General features: G+C 45.4%; 1 protein-coding gene across 5 annotated transcripts in view; it reads right to left on the bottom strand.

The window, feature by feature from the left end:
• PAPLN (papilin, proteoglycan like sulfated glycoprotein) overlaps positions 1-24,925 on the bottom strand; it is an 86,830-nt gene that overhangs the window by 36,622 nt on the left and 25,283 nt on the right. For 3 of the 5 annotated variants that reach the window (XM_090033293.1, XM_090033292.1, XM_090033291.1), the window contains 2 exons: positions 22,217-22,279; positions 4,625-4,740 (listed from right to left, as the gene is read on the bottom strand). In XM_090033293.1, the coding sequence (XP_089889419.1) occupies positions 4,625-4,740; positions 22,217-22,273 (173 nt within the window). In that variant the 5' untranslated portion in view covers positions 22,274-22,279. Of the gene's footprint in view, positions 1-4,624; positions 4,741-7,233; positions 7,365-22,216; positions 22,280-24,925 lie in introns of all 5 variants that reach the window. The other 2 variants (XR_016440301.1, XM_090033290.1) reach the window with 1 other exon arrangement.

Genomic DNA, 24,925 nt, shown 5'->3' with positions numbered 1-24,925 from the left:
CCTCAATGACTTTCTTATTAAGACTCTCCTAGGGTGCACTGTGAATGTGAAAGCGTAAGCAGCACTTTACACGCTGCCATGAGTACTAAGACATTTCCTTACCCTTATTGAGCTGACAGCCTCAGCTATCATATTTCTGCCCTATGTGTCTGGTATCTCTCCATTCACTCTCCTGCCATGATCACAGGTGAAGATAGCATATTACCTTGCTGTTTACACTTATATGATAACTGGGAAAAGTAAGATGTGCCAAAGAAAAGGTGGCAATTGTCTTCTCATTCTCTGCTACTGACTTTCTCCAAAAAGGGCAGGGAGAGGCACCTGGCTCAGTACCAGACAGGGAGAAGTGGTGTTTCAAAAGATCAACTGTTCCCCTCCTGCTGATCTCTCTGCTCATTTTAGCACTCCTACCAAGAAAGCAGAAATGGCCTCCCAGAGTACCCAGTGAGCACAGAGAGAAGAAACATGAGACAAAAGGACACCCAAGAGGGTGGAAGCTGGAGCCTTGAGACTTCTAGCAGCAAGCAGAGATCTTCATCTCCACCTGCAGTGGTTCATCTGGAGAACAGATATGCAGTCCTAGCAGCAGAGAGGGAGGAGCATGTTCCATCAGTGGAGGAAGATAGATGGGCCTCACCCAGGTGGGTAGGACTGAGACAACCAACACCAAGAAGCAACAGGTGATTGTGATTGGAGACTCCCTTCTGTGGGGGACAGAGGGAGCCATCCGCCGGCCTGACCTGTTGTCCTGGGAGGTCTGCTGGTTGCCAGAGCCTGGATCCAAGATGTCACGGATGGATTACCACAGCTCAGTCGGCTCTCTGACTACTATCCCATGCTGCTCATCCATGTGGGCACCAATGATACTGCCAGAGGAGACCCTGAGTGTATCAAAAGTGATTACAGGGCTCTGGGTGCAAGGGTGAGGGGGTCTGGGGCTCAGGTTGTGCTCTTATCGATCCTTCCAGTCAAGAGAAAGGGCCCGGGCAGGAGCAGGTGCATCCTGCAGATCAATACCTGGTTGTGCAGGTGGTACCGCCAGCAGGAATTTGGCTTCTTTGACCATGTGATGTTGTTCCAAGAAGGATTGCTGGGAAGAGATGGGATCCACCTGACGAAGAGAGGGAAGAGGATCTTCACAGACAGGCTTGCTTCAAACTAGGCAGGCTTCAAACTAGGTTCACCAGGAGATGGAGACCAAAGCCCTGAGGTAGGTGGGGAAGTGGAAGACCTGGAGGAAAAGCAAGCAGGAAGGGGCAACAGGGGAGGTGCTCTCATACCCCCTGAGAAATCAGGGCAATCAACTAGTTACCTCAGGTGCCTGTACACAAATGCTTGGAGCCTGGGAAACAAGCAGGAAGAATTGGAAGTCCTCACACAGTCACGAAGCTATGACATGATTGGAATAACAGAGACTTGGTGGGAGCTCGCATGACTGGAGCATGGTCATGGATAGGTACAAATTGTTCAGGAAGGATAGGCAAGGAAGAAGAGGAAAAGGAGTTGCCCTTTATGTAAAAGGGCCATACGATTGCTCAGAGCTACAGTATGGAACTGGAGATAGGCCTGTCGATAGTCTGTAGGTTAAGGTTAGAAGGGACGACAACAAGGGTGATGTCCTGGCAGGGGTGTGCTATAGACTATCAGAACAGGAGGAAGTGGTGGATAAGGCTTTCTTCAAAAAGCTAGCGGACGTTTCCTGATCACAGGCCCTGGTTCTTATGGGGGACTTCAATCACCCTGACATCTGTGGGAAGACAATACAGCAATGTGCAGGCAATCCCAGAAGTTTTTGGAGAGGACTGGGGGCTAGAGCTGTGCGAAATTTCAGCAGCTGTTTTGTTTCAGAGGTGTTTCAGCCCATTTTGGTGCCCAAAACACCACATTCAAAATGAAACAGAAGGCTCTGAAGTGTCTCCAAAACAAAACTAAACTAAACTAAACTAAACTAAACTAAACTATCTGAAACTTTTCAGAAATGTTTCAGATGTTTTGGAGGCACCCCCCGGGAATAGTCCAGCACAGCCCCACAGCCCTCCTTTTAAAGTGCTGGGAGGCTGGGGCCAGGTAGGGCAGCCATAAGGGCTTGTCCTGCCATTCACCCCACCCAGGAAGATGCAGGCACAGCGGGAGAAGGCATAGGAGAAGCTCCCATGGCTGTCCTGCCCAGCCCAGGTAACAAGAAGGGTTTCTACAAGTATGTTGGTAGCAAGAGGAGGATCAAGGAAAGTGTGGGTCCCTTACTGAATGGGGAAGGCAACCTTATGACAGAGGATGCAGGAAAGGCTGAAGTGCTCAGTGCCTTTTTTGCCTCTGTCTTCACAGGCAAGGTCAACTGTCAGACTACTGCACTGGATGGCACTGTCTGGAGAGGAGGTGAGCAGCCAACAGTGGTGAAAGAATAGGTTAGGGACTACTTAGAAAAGCTGTATGTGTACAAGTCTATGGAGTCATATGGGATGCACCTGAGAGTGCTGAGGGAGTTGGCTGATGTAATTGCAGAGCCATTGGCCATCATCTTTGAAAATTCATGGCAATCAGGAGAGCTCCCAGGTGATTGGAAAAGGGTAAACATAGTGCCCGTATTTAAGAAAGGGAAAAATAAGGATCCAGGAAGCTACAGACCAGTCAACTTCACCTCAGTCCCTGGAAAAATCATGGAGCAGATCCTCAAAGAATCCACTTCTAAGCACTTGGAAGAGAAAAGGGTGATTAGGAACAGTCAGCATGGATTCACCAAAGGCAAGTCATGCCTGACCAACCTGATTGCCTTCTTTGATGACATGACTGGCTCTGTGGAGGTGGGGAGACAAGTGGATATAGCTTAATTTTGATATGGTCTCCCATAACATTCTCACAGGCAAGCTAAGGAAGTATGGGCTGGATGAATGGACTGTAAAGTAGATAGAAAACTGGCTGAAGCATCTGGCTTAGAGAGTAGTAATCAATGGCTCAATGTCTAGCTGGCAGCTGATATCAAGTGGAGTGCCTCAGGGGTCAGTCCTGGGGCGGTTTTGTTCAATATCTTCATCAATGCGCTGGAAGATGGCATAGAGTGCACCCTCAGCAAGTCTGTATGACACTGAGCTGGGGGGAGCAGTAGTTATGTTGGAGGACAGGACTAGGATTCAGAGTGACCTAGATGAACTGAAGGATTCGGCCAAAATGAATCTCATGAGGTTCAACAAGGACAAGTGCAAAGTCCTGCACTTAGGATGGAACAATCCCATGCACGAGTACAGGCTGGGGGCTGGCTGGCTAGCTGGGCAGCAGCTCTGCAGAAAAGGACCTAGGGGTTACAGTGGACAATAACCTGAAATTGAGCCAGGGGTGTGCCCTAGTTCCCAAGAAGGCTAACAACATACTGGACTGCTTTGGTTGGTGTGTTGCTAGTAGGTCAAAGAAAGTAATTATTCTACTCTATTCAGCACTGGTGAGGCCACATCTGGAGTAGTGTGTTCAGTGTTGCTCCCATCCCTCACCCCAGTACAAAAGGGATGTGAACAAATTGGAGAGAGTTCAGCAGTGTGACAAAAATGGTGAAGGGGCTGGGGCACATCACTTCTGAGGAAAGACTGGGTGAACTGGATTTATTTAGTCTAGAGAAGAGGAGACTTAATAGCAATCATCAACTACCTGAAGGGGGGTTTGAAAGAGGATGGAGCTAGGTTATTCTCAATGGTGGCAGACAACAGAATAAGAAGCAATGGTCTCAAGTTGCAGGAAGGGAAGTTTAGGTTAGATATCAGGAAGAATTTTCTCATTAGGAGGGTAGTAAAGCACTGGAACAGGTTACCCAGAGAGGTGGTAGAAGCTGCATCCTTGGGGGGTTTCAAAACCCAGCTAGACAAAGCTTTGGCTGGGATGATCTAGTCAGGGATGGTCCTGCCTTGAGCAGGGGGGTTGGATTCAATGACCTCCTGGGTCCCTTCCAACCTTTCTTTACTTTCTATGATTCAAACTCTGTTAGTGATACCCATAACCACAAAATTAAAGAACTTCTCACTCCCCCTTGAATGTGGGGTACCTTGGATTTGTCCTTCTGGATCCCCACACATTGCTGTGTTTCTGGATGTAGATAGGATTGAAAATGGAAGAGGGGCTAGTTTTTGGATCCCACAGGAACACCTGACAACTTCAGTTCTATGGTGTTTGGACTGAGACCATGCTAGAAAAGTCAGTGCAATTTGGGATAAAAAAAATCCAAACTTTAATCCATGTTCTGAACCATACTCCAAACCCTAACAAAAAAAAAAAAAAAAAAAAAATCTAACTTGAGACTTTCAGCTCATGCAAACTGGTGAAGCTACAGGGAGGTTAATGAAGTTGCAATGGTCTGAGGGTCTGGCCTGAACACTAGATCTGAATCCAAACACCTTTTTTTCAAAACCATCCTTTCCCTACACGGTATATTCCATTACACTTAAACAGTGTTTTAGGAGACTTGTTTAATAGGGATGACTCTTGGGTAACAGAGGAGGTAATATTTCCATGCAGGTAATAAAAGAACATGAATATTCATGGCATATGAGTGACAGTTCTCATCCCCAAGAGACACTGGGAACCTGTTCTGAGCTACCAAAGAGGAAGGAGCTCAGTGATATAAAAGGACACCACCACTTACCTTTGTGAATGGCAAAGTCGCTGCCGAAAGCTAATGCCCCCACCACAAGTCCGACTGCACTCATGCCATTCTCCCCAGCTCCCCCAGACATCACTCTGCCGCTTCACCTTGCGGGTCTGTAAAAACCAAAGATATTTGAATGAATAAGGTGACACAGGACAAAAACAGTGATGAGTATGAACCAGGAAACCAACCTATTCCAAACCAAGTAAAGATGTCACCATTCCCTTTTCCTAGGTAATAGTTAGAAAGGAAAAAAAGGACAAAAAGTCAAGAAATAAAAGCCTTTGAGTACTAGCCTCTTGTCTCCAAGTAGGAGAGCAGCTGCTAAACACCTCCAGCTCTAGACTCTGTCTCATCCACCCAGCTGCTTCCTAGAAAGAGTTCTAGCTTCTTGTGTTTTTACTGCTGCCCAACAAGCCTCTAAATCAGTAATTCTTGACCAGGGTGCCAAGACAGCCTTTTAAGGGTGCTGCAGGATGCCTACAATATTAGCAGTCTAAGGTGTGGAGACACCTACACACGATTCACAAGATGAACCCCGAGATTTCAAATAGGAATCCAGAGTGCCATAGACAGACTGACCTGCTGTGGTCTTTCTGAGTTCTTTGCAACAGAAGAAGTGTTCTATTGCCAGTATTTTTCTGTAGGTAAAAAAACAAGTGAAAGCTAAGAGCTGGCTTTTTCCTAGGGGTCCCTTGACTCTAAGGAGGAGTGCCCTGGGTCTAACAAGGTTGAGAACCATGGCTCTAAATGGAGAGTACTCCTTCCCAGAGTAAGCAAGAAGACAAAGCAGATACTTGTAGTACAAGCACAAGATACTTGTAGTAGCTGCAATGCTTGGAAAATGCTGCCCCAGAACCATATAAGTTATCATTAGGGATCATGGTTTGGTCCGTTTAAGAATCACAAACTCTCTAATAAAAAAAATAACAAATTCTGATGAAAACCCCCAAAAATCTATGATGAAAATGAAATACTACTAATATATATGTATCAATTGAACACAATGTTTTATCAATATATTTACAATTTTAAGGCAATATGGAAGCCTACCAGAGCCTCAATCACCATAATAAAATAAATTCTAAGTATCTATACATTTTGGTATTTGATTTTGGGTTTTTTATCATGGAAAATCAGAGCTCACCCTGCCTCCTTCACTCACCAGGATGCAGGTCCAGGCCCTTCACTCCCAAGCCACAGCCCCCCAGCCTTGCTGGTCTCCCTCACTCCCCAGCCACAGCCTCCCCAACCCCTCAGCCCTGCTGGAGAGGGGCCCCAGCTGCCAGGGCTACAGGGCCAGGGACCCAGGTCTACAGTCCCCCACCCTTTGCAGCAGCACCCAAGCCCTGGCTGCCATCTATGGGAGGCAGCAACTGCTGTGGTGGAGTGGAGCTCGGAGCCCAACTCCCCCTCCCCTATGGGTGGTATGGCTAGAGTGGAGCCTACGGTGTGGGCGAAGGTGGGCTGCCTGCTGTGGGCTTGGGCTCCCCATCCTGCTGCCATCACCCTGGGGCCACTATGGCCCAGTGGGTGGGATCTGGCATGGTAGGACAGAGCAAGGTCAAGCAGTGAAACTCACTGCTGCTGCTGGGAGCTCTGTACCACCCCTGCCTGCCCGGCAGCAATGAGGGGCACAACTCTGTGCTGCCACCCCCACTGCTACTGGGAGGGCAAGGAGTGCTTAGCCAGGGCAGCATGGGGCTTGCAGCAGCAAGGAGCTTCTCTGTCTGGCCCTGCTCTGGCCCGGTCCCACCCACTGGGCTGCAGAGGCCCTGGGGGGAGGGCAGAAGGGCAGGGACCCCCAGCCCACATCAGGCAGCCCACCCCCACCTCAAATCTGGGGGACATGTGCCCCCCCCCCACCTAACAGGAGTGCATGCAGCAGCAGGGAGCCAGCGCTCAACCTCCAGATGAGCTGCCTGCAGCTCCATCCCATCGGGGCAACACATAGTGGGTGCACGTGCACCCCCTGAACATGGCAGTTCACCCCCTACAAAAAGTCCTACAGTGGCATCTGTAGGTGGTCTGCAGGTGGTTGCCCACCCCTAGTTGGCACTCGCCACCTCCACCCACCAACAGTGCTGGGGGCAGCTGTGAGAGCTCCCCTGCTTACCACCACCAGTCCTGCTGCCACTGCTGTGCCCCCGCAACCACTGGGGCAGGTGTTGTTCATGCATCCCACTCCCTGCCAGGGCCCTGCAGCTGCACATTCTGGCCCTGGTCCCCAAGCCCCATGCATGCTCCCAGCTGGGCAGCAGCCCCAGCCCTGCCCAACTCACTCTTTCCCTCCCTGTGGGGGTCTCAACCCCCCTTGTCTCCCCAGACCTACCTGCAGGAGTTGCTCTCCAGGCTGCCTGGTGGCCATGTGCATGTGTGAGCACACACATGCTCATGGTGTCCCCTGCCTGACAGCCTTCATCCCACTCCCCCGCCCCCTGTAGGCTGGAACTCTGCCAGCCTGCAGAGAGCTCTTTGCAAAAGTGGAAAATCCACATTTCTCCATTAAAATGAAAAATCCATGCTTTTCTGATTAAAAGGGAAAATCTGTGTTTTTTTCTGTTTTTCTACAGGAAATGGAAAACCCAGATCCCTGGTTACCATACCTGGAGGCTGCCTGGTCTGTTGCAGTTGGTGTGATCTGCACACAGAAAGACGCGGAGCTTTAAGGGTATGACAGTTCTGAGAAGGAACAGTGCTTGTGAATATGCAGGAAGATTAATTTCTATGACATGAACTAGAAAGAAAGGAGGCAAAAAAAAAGAAAAAGTGATGTTTTGTGGGGAGTCCTGAGGCAATGCTACAGTCTGGATTTGGAGCAGCAACTGGAAGGGAGAGCTGGTGTTGTCTGCACACAACTGCACAAAGGGCTGTTTATTTGCATTTTCTGTAGTTAGAAGGGGCTGCATGTGCAGCTTGGGCAGGAAGCCAGTGTTGCCAATCAGGGGACAATGAAGCAGAGACAGAGGTATAAGAGCCTGCTGCTCACAGCGACATTCCTCCTCAGGGTCCAAATCTGGAGTTGCTTCCAAGCTGTGCTCAGGTAGGAAGTTCTCTACAAAAGATCTCTACAAATTTAGAAAAACCACAGCAGCTTTACAACGAAGGTATGCATATGCTATTTGCTTCATAAATTAACTTTCCTTTTACCCAGTCTCTCCTGCCCTTTGCACTCCAAGAAAGCACTGCTGCTGAAAAAACAGATACCACCACCTGGCATCCTTGCGCATGAGTAACTTTCACTGCAACCTTATCATGTTGTGTTGCCTCCTGGGTTTGGTCAGACTAGGTCTGATAAGGATGCCTGAGATCTACATTTCCGCCACTGCTGAAAGAACAGCTATGTCCCTCCTCCTTCATCTTTATCTCTGCAGTCATACTCATGGATTGTTTCGCTGCAGCATTGCCATCAGTTCTTCCTGCCCATCACCCACACTCTCCTAGTAATCATATGGAAGCAGCTGCAGGAGTTGTTGCTTCTCCTTTACCATCCTGTTCAATTTTTAGATATTAAATGCATCCAACTCCTTTTCACTGCAACTTCCTGGTAATTATCCCTTGGTGCTGGCCATCTCATGTCATCTTTCCCCCAGTTCTCTCCACTAACCCATTCTCTGAGTTTCAGACCCTTCCATATAATTTCCATCTTCTAGCCAACATTTCCACAGCCAGAACATCACAGCTGGTGCATAGGACCTCAAGTTGACCTCCTTTTTATCATTCTCTCTCTCTCATTCATCTTTTCTTTTGGGTTGAAACAAACACTCTAAGCCAATTGATACATGTTGACTTCCTCCATTCAAGTGCCCCATTCAGAACACAACAAACTCAAGGGGAACAGATGATCAGACTGTCAAGTGGGGCAGGAGTAAGCAGCGAGCCATCTGCTGCTCTGGGCAAGTCAACATCTTGTAGTGATTGTTGTAACTGATGTTTCACATCCCACCTGAGGCCCGGGTCATTCCTATTTACACCTTTCTTTGAAGTCCCTTTTACAGAACATTTCTTGTCCAGAACATTCTGCATTATTCCACATCACAGGGTAGCTTCAGAGCACAAGGCACTTGGCAGCTGGAGGTTATAGCAATGCACTCCCCATATAGCTGCACAGCTTGTCCCTCTTAAGTTCTAGACATTAAGGTAACTCTTGGAGTGGGGGAAAACTTAGCACAAAGCATGGATGCCATTACCCAAACAACCAGGCGATAGTTGTTTCTCTCCCCCGCCCCCATTCTCTTCTACCCCACCGTTTAAGGAGCAAGTCCATCTGTGGAGTTCTGGGCTTCTCTGAAAGCTCTTGTCCTTTTAAAGTGTTCCCTCAGCCCTCTAACCCTCTCCTCTCTAATGGTATCATTCCCTGTCTCCTCCCATTTCCCCTTTTCTATACCCAGATGGATGAAACAGGCAACTCTGGTGCTTTGCAGCATTTCTCGTCTCTACCAGCTGGCTGATTCAGAAGCAGCATTAATTCACTCCAGAAACAAAGAATCTTTCAGTCAGCAGAAAGAAGAAAACTTGTAGTTAAAATCCTGAGGAGGGGTATTTGAAAGTCAGATTAATTGGAAAGGGATGGGAAAAGAAAGGCAGTAGCTGCCCACTCCCTCTCCCTGGCCCCCCTGCCCTCCCTTGACACACACCCCCATGTGATAAATATTCAAGCATCTCTACTATAAACGTATCATTATTCTTTATTTCCTCATCTATAAAGCAAGATCCACAGGGACTCCTTACATGGTGAGGTTTATGCATCTGCAGAGCCTAGAAACAACCACCTTCTCATCATCATTTCATGGAGACAGAGGCCAAAAGCAGTATCTCAGCAAAAAAGCAGCCCTTTCAAGGCAGGACAGTGTCAGGGGAATTTCTTATTCAGGCCTCAACTCCTACATACGAGTACTATACATAATTTTACATTATCTGGTCAGATTGCTTGTACAGACAAGCATAAATATAAATGTTCAGACCTATAAAATACATATAAAGAAATACAAAATCTATTATTATACAATCTTGTAATGAGTGGTTTCCAGATGCCATGATCCAGCGTCTGTCTCAAGAGACTTTGTTCGCTTTGCTCAGATCTGGTAGGCTTCCAGCTAATGTCAGCCAATATGACTAAACCCCTATCCCTGCTGGACCCTGGAACCAAATTGATAACATTGATTGTTATCACAGTATCACCCTGCTTCCTGCTTAATTTTCCTGCTTCCAGCACACCCCCACTCCCACTAATTTGCAGTGGGTGCTTGTTTTCATGCGTCAGTAAAAGCAAGACAAGGCCCAGAACTGCCTTGTCTGACACATGAAGGTATTAGATCATCTGATCAAGCTGTGATCAGATGTCCTAACAGAGCAGATAACATTTGGACAGAGTGGTGAAAGACAAACAGGAACATATATCCCCTTGTCAATGACCCCCTCTAATTGGCGGATACCCTGTACTTCAAATGCAGGGAGAGTCTTGAGGGGTAAGAAACCAAGAAGAATGGAATTCAGGCAGGATGTCACCTCAGTGATCGGTGTTGCTACGTGGGTTGCTGCGCCCTAAATCAACTAGAGCTCTTTAAGCTCAGTGGTTTTGTTTCTAGATAGTGTCTCACTTTTGTGGCTCCTACAGAAGCTGGGCTTTTGCCAGCCAATTTGTGGCATCTTCTGTTTATAATGACATTCAATGTAATTAATTAGTGTAAAAGTGATGCCTGCGTAAGCTTGAAGGCAAGATATCTGAGAATAATTCCAATATACAGCTCTTGAAGGAGTCTGCCAAACAACTGGGATACAAACAGAAGAATTCCTGGAACAAAACAGCATGGGGAGAAGATCCGAAAGATAACTAAAAAAAGATAGAAAATGTTGGCAGTATCTACATGCTGCTGAAGACGACTCTTGGTGGACTTTCCAATTAATAGCTTAAGAGGATGAAATAGACGAATAAGTAAAGAGAGAGAACTGTATTCCAAGAAGAGGCAGTGCAAGCAAATACCAGGCCTTCTTCTTTCTTACAGGAAGAATGGTGATCAGTGAAGTTCAAATAACCAAGTTCAGATTAGTGGCCCAGCAGACATTTTCAGAAGTGACCGGGTGTAGGTCTGAGATGCCACTGACATATCAAAGCGAGCACCCATTTACACCATGGTCCACAAGCTGTGACTGCTATTTTCAGTCACTGTGTGCATTGTTTTTCATCTTCTTGAGAGGGAAGAGAGAGTCACTTCCGCCACATAATGTTCCAGAACAATCCCATGTGAACCACTGCTTCTGGACTGGGTTGAGCCCTCACAGTTCTTTTGTGGGGTCAATAATCAGGCATGTGCTTGGGACCTTATATTTTTCATAGATTTCATAGACATTAGGGACCTCAGAAGATCATCGAGTCCAGCCCCCCGCCCCAGAGGCAGGAAGTCAGCTGGAGTCATATGATCCCATCAAGGTAAGCATCCAATTTTCTCTTGAAGGCGTTCAAAGTAGGTGCTTGAACCACCTCCAATGGCAGGCTATTCCAGACCTTGGGGGCTTGGACAGTAAAGAAATTATTCCAGCCTGAAATGGTCTTGCAGGAGTTTATAACCATTAGACCTTGTCGTCCCTTGGGGCACTCTGGTGAACAAACGTTCCCCCAGATCCTGGTGGACACCCCGATAAACTCATAGGTGGCCATCAGATCACGCCTGAGCCTGCGCTTTTCCAGGCTGAAGAGTCCCATAGCTCTCAGCCTGTCGTTGTAAGGTCTGTTTCCCTGACTTCTGATCATGCGCGTGGCTCTTCTCTAGACTCTCTCAAGCTTCTCCACATCCTTTTTGAATTGTGGAGACCAAAACTGGATGCAATACTTTGTAACAGACTTGATTTTTTTCCAGGGAACCTCATGATTGCATGAAGATACATTAAGAGTTTGGATGGCATAATTTCAGTTTTTTCTTCATAAGGTTCTTAATGTCCCATGAAACAGTAAGTTCCTGTTGATCATGGTTGGATGGTCCTCACAAGCTATATGGGTGTCCCTAAAGAATCTGGGGGGGGCGGTATGTGCACCAGAGTGGGCATCCATTGAACAAGTGATAATTTTAATGTTCCAATTATGTTCCTTATCCCAGCATTAAGCTGAAAAAAATATGGTCTGATGTTGCCTGTCTACAGACTGATGTGTAACATTCAGTAGTCTAGTAGACCAGTGCTCAAGTCACTGCTTGAAGCATTTGTACACTGGCACCTCATATTGTGCATGAGTTTTCAGATGAGACCAGTCTTTAAAAGGCCTTAATGGTCAAGTAAGCTTTAAAAGTCAAGCTTCTGTCCAAGGTTACACCCAAGTTCTTTGAATAGGGTTCATTTCTGGGGGACGCTTGACTGTGCAATTTGACCTCAAGTGGTTCCTTGGCAGCTTTGTTTTTTAGGGAAAAGACTGTCAACCAGGGATTTGGAAACTTTGGGTAGGGCTCTCAAAGGCAGAATACTTTCGCTATTATCTTGAGATAAGTGGTGAGGGTGTTGCTGGTGATAATGAGGCCTTTCCTTGTACTGCAAGGCTGAAATGACCAGCACAAATGAACTTAAGCAAACCTGTATCCAGTAAGTCACTAAAATAGATGTGGAACAATGAAGAAGCCACTTCACATCTCCAAAACAGACCAAAATTAACGATCCTTGCTTTGATGATCTGCCCATTCAAGAGACATTGTATTTACAATTGCTCTACATTGTGGCCAGGCATTATGAAATGCTATATTAGTTGATGACCCTTGATGCCCTGAGCATTAGCATGTTGTACCATGGTGTAAGCGTCAGATAGATTTATCAGAGACATTCCGGTTTTTAAATTCTGTCAGAAGCTAGACTTGGTCCAATCAACAACACCTTCATCACCATAACTATGTCACAACCTGAAACCAGCCTGGATCCTCAAATACATCGTCTCAGATACAGGGGTGAAAAGGCCCCTAAAATCCCCTTCATTAACTTAAAGTCATGGAGCAGAGAGATGTTGAGAGTGACAAGACAATCTTCACATATTGCTCCTGTTCCATTTATTACTTAGCCTAACGAATATCATCAAAAGGTTACTGAATGTTAACAAATCAGCCCCCATTATGATTATCAAAGAGACTATTTTTAGATACCAGGCACAAAATTCCCACTGGAAAAAAAGGCGCTGTAAGTACAGTATCACTTTATGGTTAAGAAAGCACTTCCGTTCTAAACCTTACTTTTCAAGGCCCGTCCTGAAGTCATTTGAAGGCAGTGAAAAGGTTCCCATTAGCTGGGAAATGCTTTGGATACAAATGCTCTGGATCAAATCCAAGTTTTCCAAAGTACTGAACTTAGGACTGATTTTAATCGATTCTACTTTTAAGCTTCTTTGGCAATTTCTCTTGAAATTCCTTTCTTGGAAAAACTCCTTAAAAAGATGGTACGAGTCAAAATTCACATTGCTGACATTCACTGAATCCAATAATCCAATTACTATACTCCATTCTAGTCTGAAACAGATTTTGCTGGCTTGTGTACATAAGCTTATTACCAGCACAGAGGCTGAAAAGTGCCCCTGTGTTGAAGTGCTGGCTGCAAGAGTCCGCACAAAGTGAGGACCACTGACTTCAGTGATAGGAGTAATATAGTTCCCTAATTGTCACTATCAGATAATGAATGTAGAACATCTGTAACATAAAAATATAATCATTGCCAAGGCCTACTATCATACACCATGACATAGTGTTTGTGGTTAACTTTACTTCACATTTCCCAGGAAACTCTGCATGCTGCTGTTTGATAAGTCTCTTATCTGGGGTTTGCCAACAGTTCTTTGTATGAAGTTTATCTCTGTATCTATATACACTAGAGTTCTACTCAAGAGAAAAAGTTCCCATTTGGCCATCGTTAAGGTATCTAATTATGAGCAGAAAAAATCTATTAATATTTTTAAATGTTCTTATCTTTCAGTTTTGCTCTCAGTTTATTTCATAATAGTTTTGTTGTGCAAATCCATTCCTGACCAGCAGGGAATCCTCAAAAAGAAGAAATGAGACTCTGCTAAGTTTCAATAACTATTCATTGAGAAATAATAAAGTTATCAATAAGAAAAAAATGCTATACTGGACACATCTCCAAAATGGGAAGTTTATGTCCTTGGGGCAAAGACCATGGTTTCCTTCTTTGTACTTAGAGTACTTAGAAAGCACTTGGCATGTTTTGGGAAGTGCAGTGATCTAAGGAGTAATAATAATCTGCATTTTATTTTCCTGAATGACTGAGTGGCTCAGTCCTTCAAGATGCTAAGCATTTGGTCTTTAATGATTTGTAGGAAGGGCTGGCTGCTCAGGCCTACGCCATAAATATACAACAAGTGCAATTATCCAAATATATTCATAGTTTTATCTGGGAAATATAACTCACTGTACCATTAACTTAAAACAAACAAACGAAAAATAAAATGAATCTGTACCATCTAAAAGATAACGAAAGAAAAACGACCACCCTCTGCACAGAGGGAAATTAATCATTTCTGGTATTTCATCTTAACTTCTTATTGATCTTGCCTCTGAGGCATGGCTTGCTTATAAGGAGCTTTGAAGTTGAAATGTGCTAAGTATTATTATTTTGAATAATAAATAAGCCATTAAAGAAATGCATTTGAGCAAAGTAGGAACAATTAGGGAAAAATAGAGAGAAGACTTAAAGGAAGAAATGAATCACAACATGGCACAGAAGAGCACCATATGAAAGAAGAGAACATTAAGATATTAATTTTGGAGGTAGGGATGCCAATGACAGGACTTGTCTCTACATCCATACATATTGGGCAGGATTTCTACAAGATCTCAAACCACCCTCCCATTTTGGGAACACTTACAGTTTACTGTAGGGGAAAATGCAAGTAGAAGGATATCATTCAACTACTGACTTGTACCTACAAATCACAAAAGGCCTTCACCTGAACCATGATGGAAAAGTCCTTCCATTTTCAATGGCCTGTCATGGTGGGTAACTGCATGGTATGTAACACTTTCCCAATGTGGCCCAAAAGGAAGTGAAGGTGCAAACACTGTAGAGTGCAGTTATTTCCAGGTACAAAATTACACTTGCAGAAGTGAAAAGCAGGGAAGTCTTGGCTGAAAATCAGGCATGCAAATTCTAAAGTATAAGGAATAAAATTGCCATTGCCAAGAAGGAACCATTTTAATATGCCAGATGTTCAAAGGGTGAAAATCTCTGTCCTTCTGCACATGAGGAAAATCTATTCTGAATTGCCAATAGTGCCACTATCTGCATTAGTGATATGGAAAGCATGGTGTGGAAAGGAGTTGGACATTTCACGCCATCTTACTTTACCTTAAACAGTATTCAAATTTAGGCATTGACATAAATGCCTAAATTCTAACCCATGCTCTTACTATCACTGGTCCCAATTTAATGTAGAAGTGGTCAAAAGTATTGCATACAATGAGTACAATGAGGATGATTTTAAATTCTACTCCTGCTGTGTCCCTCTGCCTTGCCAAATCCAACACCTGGCATGTAAACTTTGGTGGAGGAACTGTTATCTTTATACCCCTCATCTGAATAACCACAAGCACAATGAGACACTCCTCAGTTGCAGTTCCTAGGCACTGTTGTAATAACAGTAACAGAGGCAGTGCTGGTAGCTTGCTTAGGCTCCTCCTGGGATCCTTCTATGGGCTCTTCAGTGCCTTTTCAGCTTGGGAGGAGAGAGAAAGACTGCAAGTTCTGCCTGGTACCAGCTTCTCCATGTTCTGCCTTGCAAAACAGAGAGACAGTATCTGAAGCAGCAGGTCCCACTGGGGCTGGAGCATAAGGAGAGACCCACAGCAGCCAGCTGGTTCTGAAGGCAGGAGTCTATCTGCACTTCCCACCTCCCGCAGGGCTGCCTGCATATATGCAGGTGGCAGTTTTATCTAATGCTCATTCTGGCCATGTATATCAGACAGCCAGGTTAAGACATTATTCTCAAGGGTCCCTTGCAATGATCACCCTCCTGGCACCTTTTCCATTTAACAGTTACCTGCTGCTTTCCCTGGCCAAGCACTGGTACAGTAAAAGAAACAAGTCCAACTACTCCCAGCTAAAAGCAGAGATGCAAAGCAGGAAAAGATGAAGAATTGTAGCCAGTGGGAAATAATTTTCAATTACATTATTTTAAGGGAATTCAGCTTGCAAGCAGGCACACACATGTACACACACACACACACACACACACACACACCCCTGCCTGCAGCTCACACCATCTCTATTGCTGTATTTGCATTATTGTTACAGTTCTTCATTGTTTCCAGTCCCATACTCCCCTGCTCCAGTTAAGTGGAAAGCACTAACATGTTCAGGCAATGTTATCCCAAGAAGGCAGTCTCAGTCAGCCCTGAAAGATGCATGCTGTCTGCCTGAGTATTGCCTGGAATTTCCCCTACCACTCAAAGGTACTGGGGTGACTTCAGTAGCCAACAGACCACACTTTGTCACAGGGAGCTCAGTGGGTTTGTAACACGGTCACATCTCAGCCCCCTTGGGCCCAACCTGCTTCCACCAGGATCAGTGGCCAAAACTTTCCTTGATTTCTGTATTGACAGATGCTGATCATGAATGTAACTAGTGTGACCAGCCATCCCTAATTGGGTGGGACAGTCCTGAAACGGGAACATGAAGTCCTGGGCTGCATGACCCCACTACAGCATTTGTCCAGGATTTGTAGCGTCACGCACAGATCCAGATTTTCTGCTCACTGCAGAAAAACAGGGGAAATGGTAGGGAGCAAGACTCAGGGGGCTTCACATGCAAGTATGCATGTGCGCACATGCACATTGCTAGCAACACAGCCCCAGGCAGTAGTGGAGAGCAGCTCCCCCAGTTTCCTGCAGGTAAGTCTATGGGGGAGGCAGATTGAGGCCCCCACAGTGAGGGAGGGAGTGGGGCAGGGTTGGTGGGTGGGACTGGGGGTGCTACCCAGCTGAGACAGTGCAGAGAGCCCAGGGCAGGAATGTGTGGCTGCAGGACCCAGCTGGGGAATTTGCTGGAGCCACAGGTGGCTTGAACTAGGGGCAGGGAGAGGAAGCTCCCCAGTGCTGTGTGCAATGCAGGAGGGAGGGCAGATTTCAGGAGAGGATGTGAGCTTGGAGCTCCCTGCCCTGCTGTCCTGCCTCTGAGAGCCTTGTGCCAGGCACATCACCATGGGAGGCACCCCCTGCCCACCTGGTGGCAGCAGCATAAAGTTGTGCCCCTTGTTGCTACTGAGCGGGAAAAGGGTGCCTTGCCATGGTGACGTGGCTGGCATGAGGCTCCCAGGGGCAGCAGGGTGGCGAGCCCTGAACCTGCAGCGGGCAGTCTGCATCCACCTCCACCCCAACCCCCCACAGGCTCTACTCAGCTCTGCTCCGGCTATGCCGCCTTCCAATTTGGAAACGGTGGTCATCCTAAATGTAACCTAAGATCAGTTACATGTAACGTAAGTCTAAATCAGCTGAATTTTCCAGAACATTCAGAGGTACTTAAAGAGTGGAGCTAATCCACAACTCTATATGCATCCTCCTCCCCATGCTGCCGAGCTACTTTGCCACAAGGCCTTCTGTTGTGAGCCTGCCACTGACCCATTCAGCTGAGGAATCGTAGCAATCAGCACTCAGGGGGCAGAGCAGGACTTACAGGATCAATTCCAGGAACTGTGGTAGAAGGTAGGGGAATGATTCTGGTTAATTTAACTATTCATGAAAACACAAGAAACAAGGATAGCACCGGCTTCTCTCATACAGATCTTCCAGTGCACTCCCAATGGGCCTATGTCTTAAACCCCTACATAGGCCCCTGCTCATGGACTACTTTGCTGACTCAAATGCCCCTTCTGCAGCAGCCCTCAGATTCCCTGCATAGCTCTGCAGGTTAATATCAAGCCCAATCTGTCAATACTTCTACTGCTCTTCTGGCTCCCCTGGCAATTTTGTCAACATACCCGAGTCCTGACCTGTAGAAGCCCTCATCTTCCATGCCTGAATTAATTCCACCAAAGACTGGCAAATGACATAGTAATATTAATTTAAACAAGGTAGAGGCTGATGAATGATGAATGTTAAATATGAAAACAAATTCCAAGAGGCAAAATATGGTTAATCACATAGCAGTAAAAATGGGTTTAGCTTTGAGGAGAGTCTGGCTAGCACCGCAGGACAAATATGGGAAGATGTTAATTTATTTTCTGATTTAGCTTTCCAACAAGCTCTCTCCCTTCAAAAGGAGTAATCTTGTGGCACCTACTAGGAAATAGCTTAATCTTGGGTATGGACACACACATGGCCAGAGGGGGGTGCAGATGGCGCAGTGCCTCATCACATATAACACAACGCATATTTTTCTCCAGTTAAAAAGAAACTAGATTTAGTAATAAGCTAGGGACTATATTATTCAGTTCAAGATTGAAGGAAAAACAAGTAATTTTATTGGAATATGCATTAATTTGCTATATCATATATCAGCTATAGAAATGCAACAAAACTGGACCAAAATAATCAAAAGATGTTGTTTCATTAGTCCTGTAGTCATTAGATTCATAAATCAAAATCTAGCCTTCTTAAGCATCTTGACAATGCATCTAATGCTTCACTGAAAGTTATTTTCATGCCTGAGGTACCATTCACATGAGCTAAAATTTCCACATTTGAGTTATAAGATTTACTATAACATAAGATGACCCTGAAGTTAAGATGACCCCCCAGTGATTAGATTCTATACATGGAAAATGTATAAATTTGTTATAATTTTCCATGTATAGAATCTAACTATTGGAGAGTAGTCTTTAATTCATTCCCCTCCACCAAAGCAGGGGGGCAGGTGGTATAGGGAGGTCAAGCAGCTTGCCCCTTGCTTGTGCCTGTCCCTCTAACACCTCTGCCCCTGCCCTGTTTCCCCCACTGCAGCCTCAGACCCCTCCTTTTTCCTTTGCCTCTGCCCCCCACCCCTCTCCCCCAGCCTCTGCTTCCCACTTCCTCCTACCCCCTCAGCCTCTGTTCTCTGCTCCAGCTGCAACCTCACCCTTGCTCCATGCCAACAGACTCCATCCCCATTCTAGCTTGGGGCATGGGGCACTGAGTGAGCCCAGCCTCAGCCCAGCCCCCATAGCAGCCATGTAGGCTATGCACTATTGCTGTGGGCCAATCCGGGGCCCTGCTCAGTGCCTAGGCTGTAGTGCAATGGAGCCTGCCAGTGTAGAGCAAGGGTTGAGGGGAGGATGGGGGGAAAGCAGGGAGCAAAGGCTGGGTGGAGGGTGGGAAGTAACTGCCACTTGAACATCAACACAGTGGAAGCAATTAATCCACCACAAAAGTAAGCCCCGTTGGCACTCTCAGCCACACCAAAGCTAGAGGTCTTGAGAACAGCAATGGGGGGGATGACTTAGGGCAGCCTTATTGGGCCCTTTCTGGGCTTGGCACATGGAGTGTAGGAGCAGGGAGCCCGAGTGTGCCTCTTGGAGGTGCTTTTCCAGAGGACTGTGGAAGCAGTGTTGATACGCCCTTGGAGTACAATGGTCAGCAGGGTTGCATTCATTCAAACAAGGTTGAAAAGTGACTTGTTCATAGATTCATAGATTGGTAGGGGCTAGAAGGGACCTCACAGATCATCGGGTCCAGCCAAATTCCAACTAGGCAGGAAGACAACTGGGGTCAATGACCCCAGTGAGGTGACTGTCCAGTCTCCTCTTTAAAACCTCCAGGGTAGGTGACTGCATCACCACTGGAGGGAGTTCATTTCAGTCAGGACACTCTGACTGTAAAGGAGTTTTTCCTGGTATTAAGCCTGAAGTGGCCTTCCAGGAGTTTGGGATATAAATCCATTGGTCTTGGTCTTCCCACTGAGCTCCTGATGCTCTCCTCTGATGTAGTGGTAAGCTGCTATCAAGTCCTCTCTCAACCTTCTCTTCTTTAGGCTAAAAAGGCCCAGGTCCCTCACCCTTTCCTCATATGGCTTGTCTTGCAAGTCCCTGATCATACAGGTGGCTCTTCTTTGGACCCTCTCAAGTTTTTCCACGTCCTTATCAAAGTGCAGCACCCAGAACTGGATGCAGTACTCCAATTGCGGTCTCACCAGAGCTGACTACAGCAGGAGCATCACTTCCTTAGTTTTACAGGAGATGCATCAATTGATGCATGCCAGCATGTTGTTTGCCCTGCTGGGCACCGCATTACACTGACGGCTCATGTTCATGTGATGGTCAGTCATTACCACCTTTCAGCTGTGGTGCAAGTCAGGCTGTCACCTCCAAGCCTGTATGTATGTTGAGGGTTATTTGTCCCCAGATGGAGCACCTTACACTTGGAAGTGTTAAACTTCATCTGGTTCTGGTCTGCCCAACTCCCTAGCCTGTCCAGGTCCGCCTGTATCAGCAACCTATCTTCTGGCATGGCCACACTGCCCCACTGTCCTTCTGCAAATGCTGATGCCTCACTTCACTGGGTTCTCTTTACCTGTAGCTTGCTTGAGGGTGAAACCAGAACAACTGAGCCTGTCTAGGCAGCAAGGGCTACTCTAGTCCTCCCTTCAGAAAGAATCACGGAGTCCCAGTTCTTTAGGTACAATAGCTTAGACTGAGTCTGTTCAGCCTGCACAAAATTTAAATGCACCTTGCAGTTCAGTTATTTAAAAATTCTCACTGATCTCTGGAGAGGATAGCGTCACAAATGGCAGGCAGGCAGGAGGGGCATTTTTAATGCCATAACAGACAAACAGAAGTCATAACACCTCCTGGTCACCATAGGCATACCATGGCAGATGGAGCATGAAAGGAGCTAGGAATGACCTAAAGGCACAGATTGGGATTGGTGCTTCCATTCCTCTCGTGGTTCTGAAATTGCACCTCCTTGACATTTCCCCAGTGGGACAGCTTCAGTGTCCAGTGTAGGTCTCCCACAACAGAGACATTTAAAGGCCAAGCTGTAAGACTTTCTCCCCCCCTCCCCTCCCCCCAGAGTAAAGAACCGTCATTCCCATCCATTGTACATACTCTTGAAAGAAGTCACTGCCTGCAGGATACAGTCTCTAATATTAGAAAGAATCTGTCTGAAGGGTTGACCTGCAATTGACCCATATCACAGTTGCATGCAATAATGTGGTATGCTCCTTTTTTGGTAAGAGCCTTTTGCGTCTCTTCCAAGAATGCCTGGTTTAAGAGCAGGAGGAAGAGATATTGTATACCTCCAGCTAGTTATGCATTTCCTAAACTGGCTAGCGTGCATGTGCACCATTGTCCTCTACTGGATATTAGAAAGTTAAACCATGATGATCTCCCACTGTGGTCAGTCACTGTGGAGCAAAAAATTGTGACTTCTTGCTCTGCTGATGATAACACTGAGAGTTGCTGAACATCTCCCATGACTGCTTAGTCTCATGGAACTTCTGATCCCTTTTAAATTGTCAGTGTGTATACCACAGTGTGTATGGGGACATGGATCCAGGCAGGATGCAGTGGTGCAGTTGCACTTTTCTTTGATTTCTGCTCCACTCAAAGTTTAAAAACAAATACCTGGCAATGGTAGCAGAATTTTTATCCAGACAGCAGTTAGGGAGTGAATTGATTTCATGGCTCATTATACTCTACCTCAGTGGTTCCCAACCTTTTTTTCCCCATGACCCACTGCTGGAAGTGGAGTGCGGCGGCGGCCCAGGGACAGGGGAGCTCCTGGCACATGGTCCAGATTGTCTTGCGTGTGCAGCTCCACCAGCATTGCCCCTGTGACCCTCATTTGGGTCATGACCCGAGGTTGGGAACCACTGCCTGATTCCTTCTAAACCTTTCATTCCACGGGTGTTAATAACCCTTTCCTTTATAATGTTTTGATGTTCCACTAATCAAGCTTTCCTTTCTTTTTCAATTGTGCTGCCCGCTAGCTGCTTCTAGTAATGTAACTCCCATTTCACAGCCCTGCAGACTGGTTTCAACTCTAGCAAAAAACATTAACCCAGATGTGAAACTATTAACTCAGGTGAATCAATGCAAGCATGGGAATAACTTTCACTGAAGTATTGGATGCACTTTCAAGATACTCAAAAAAGCTTGATTTTTCTTTATGAAACTGAAAAAAGATGTACACTGAATTCCAATAACTATAAAACTAAAGAAACAACATCTTTTGATTATTCTTGGCCTAGTTTGTTGTGGTTTTTAATACATAATGTATGATCTAACACATTAATGTACATTCTAATGAAGTTGTATTTGTTCTTGCTTCTATCTTAAAATGAATGATATAGCCTTAGGCCACTGCCTTATTAGTAAAGCTTTTGTTTCTTTTTAACTTGTTAAAATATGTGTTGTATGATATGTGATGCTGCACCACATCTGCACCCCACTTTACAAAATCCTAGATCCATCCATGGGGCCCATCACCTCTGTGGAGGCATGGACAACATATCATATGCATGTCAGTTGAGTGTAAGCTCCAGCTTTATATATAATATAGTAGAATATCATCACATCACAAGTTTTATTTAGGCTCCACCTCAAGTTTTCTACAAAAAGTATTGTCTGCCAAAATGCTATAGCATGTCTCATTGCATTCTCAGTGACCACAACTTTTGAGATACGATCATTTTACTTACAGAAGAGGCAGAAGGTGACATCACCACTAGTGTGAGCAGGAGAAACATGTTGTTCATTATCACCTGTAGAACAAAGAAAGCAGTGATCAGACTTGCCTATTCTTGTCACTTGAGGGCCAGAGCTCTCTGGGAAGCATAGAAGGGGGCAGATTAGTCTGATAGAAACTGCTAATAAGGCATCCTGGAGCAAAATAGAGATTCAACTTGAAAGATCCTGGATTGAAACCAAGGATAAGTAGAAGGCAGTTTTATTACTATACACCCTGCATAAAATTATCCTTGACAGAGAGCTAAAGTATAATTACTGAGCCCCAGTATTTCCCTAAGCTTGCCTTCAGCACAGCAAGAACACTATTTCAGGGCAAAGGGGAGGAGGCATGCTCTTTCATGCCCTCCCCTCCCACCCATTATATAAAAACTTTAAAGAAAATCCTACATTTAAAATTATGTTCTGATTTCCACCATCCAAAATTAGGAAGCTTCTAGATTAAAGTTTCTTTCTGCATCCCCTGCCTCACCCTGTCTGGCTTGTGGGGCTTTAGGGATGTGGTATTAGAATGCAGACTGCATAGCTAAACACCTCCATGTCTGGTTACCCATATTTAAACATTTAAAATTACAGCTTGATTTTCTGAGATGTGCCAAACCCTCACGCTACTTCTGAAATCAAGGGGAACTGTCCAGTACCTGCATTTACATGAAGACCTCATAGGGACCAGATATCTAACTTTAGCCACCCAACTTTAAATTTTGCCCTTCACGAAGTGCATCAGGATACTAGAATGTAGGTGAAGGACCAAACAATTTAGAGGGAACACAGCTTCAGGCAGGAGCATACACTGGACCCACTAAGCCTTACTGTCAGGTGTCACATATCGCCTTTGTGAATTCAAACTTCATGAGGCTTTATTCTGTGCCTCTATCCTGCTACGTTACAAAGGCATGGTCTTTGCCTGAATTACCACAGATAGCAGGTAAACTCCAAGCATGTCCTTAGAGTGATTTTTTAGTAGAAAAGATGGTAGGGGTATCTCTTCATTGTTCCACAGGCATTGGTTTGGAACTCTGTCCTGTTTTAAGAGGGGGAGGAATTTCACTCCTCTGAGCACTGACACACAGCATCTAACATGGTTACTATATAATCCACTGAAAATATACAAATGGATTCTGGAAACAGCAATAGCCTGTATTCTGGGGCAGAGAGATTTGCTCTTCTCTTGAGCCTAAAAACTAAAAAGTCCTGGGAATCTACCGATAACATATTCCTAGTGCAAAATAAATAATGTACAGACAATGAGAAAATAAGCCCGAGGACTGCTCACTCTACTCTCTCTCTCTTCACAGAGTAGGACTAATCATGTGAATTGTGAAAAATCAGAATTCCTGGTAGAGTTTTTGGTTTTGGTTCTGGTTTTTAAACATGGGCAGACTCCCACTGACTTCAGTAGGCTTTGGATCAACTGCCAGGTCTTTCCCTGGGGCCTGTGGAGGTCTGAGCATGGATACACATGCAAAACAGTCAAGGGTTCACATTTCCACTTCCTTTACATTCTTAAATTCTGAGAAAAACAGCCTTGAAATTAATCCCACAAGAGATTATTTGGCTTACCCTACCCAGTGAGTCTACTGACTTCTGGAGGGAGCGGTGGAGAACACACACAAAGCCATCTTCAGCCAAGTAAATCTTGCTCAGTACTACCTTGAAATAAGATTCTTGCCTTAAGCATACATGGCAGTAACATATGCCTCCTTTAAAACTTCCCTAGTTGCAGTATCCATGCTTCTCACCAGGGTTTTGGAATACCCACAATTACAATCATCACCAAAGGATCCATTCCTCCTGTCCAAAGAATCAGGATTCAATGGATGTTGGGACAGGACACTGAGTTTTGTCTGGCCCTGTGGGACAGATCCAATAAACTCAGGTGCTCTTTTTTTTTTTTTTTTTTTAACACTGAGTATTAATGGAAGAATTAAAAGCTTCTGATTTAACCTGGGACAGAAGCAGCTGTTTATTTTTCCATTCCTCCTCACATTAGAAGTGTGGGGTAAAACTTTTCTGCCTTTGAGTTACAAATGGTGACTGTAGGAATTGACTGTCCCAAAAAGAATGCTTTCTGTGCATCCTGCCCTGTTATAATGCCTTACATCTTTTTTGTGGTGCATAAAAAAACCTGCTGCCTTTTCCTACTCTGTGCTAGAACTGTATTGCACCTCCACATACACCCATCCAAAAGCAACAGCAGGGCTGAAGGGAAAATGGTGATTTTATGCTCAAAATATGGAACAGCTGCTGGAAAATTAACATATGAAAATGTCTACCACAATGCTGAATCCTGTGCCAGGTCACATTAGAAACAGGGATTAAGGGACCCAGTTCAGAATAAATAGGAAGCAGCCTGAACCTTTGCTCAAAACAAGAGGTGGATCTTACCAAAACCTCAGCCCAGACTAAATCTGAACTTTGGAAAAGAGCTGCATTTTGCCGCTTATTATCTTTGGACCCAAACACACAGATTGGAATGGAAATATGAATAAAACTAGTGCTTGGATTTGAATTTCGAACTCAGTTGAAATTTGGGGTCAGATCTAAACTTCAAGAGACTTTTATTTCTCTGTGATGTGCCAAACAAACACCCCAGGGTCAAAGACCCTTGGTCACAGGACAGGTTCAGATCTGGAAATATAGATGCCCACATCTATCCTCAG

Source organism: Crocodylus siamensis, chromosome 2 (assembly GCF_052110815.1).
Source record: "Crocodylus siamensis isolate JL-2025a chromosome 2, ASM5211081v1, whole genome shotgun sequence".
Lineage (NCBI taxonomy): Eukaryota > Metazoa > Chordata > Crocodylia > Crocodylidae > Crocodylus > Crocodylus siamensis.
Note: the sequence above shows the minus strand (reverse complement) of the source record. Positions and strands in the feature narration are given on the sequence as shown.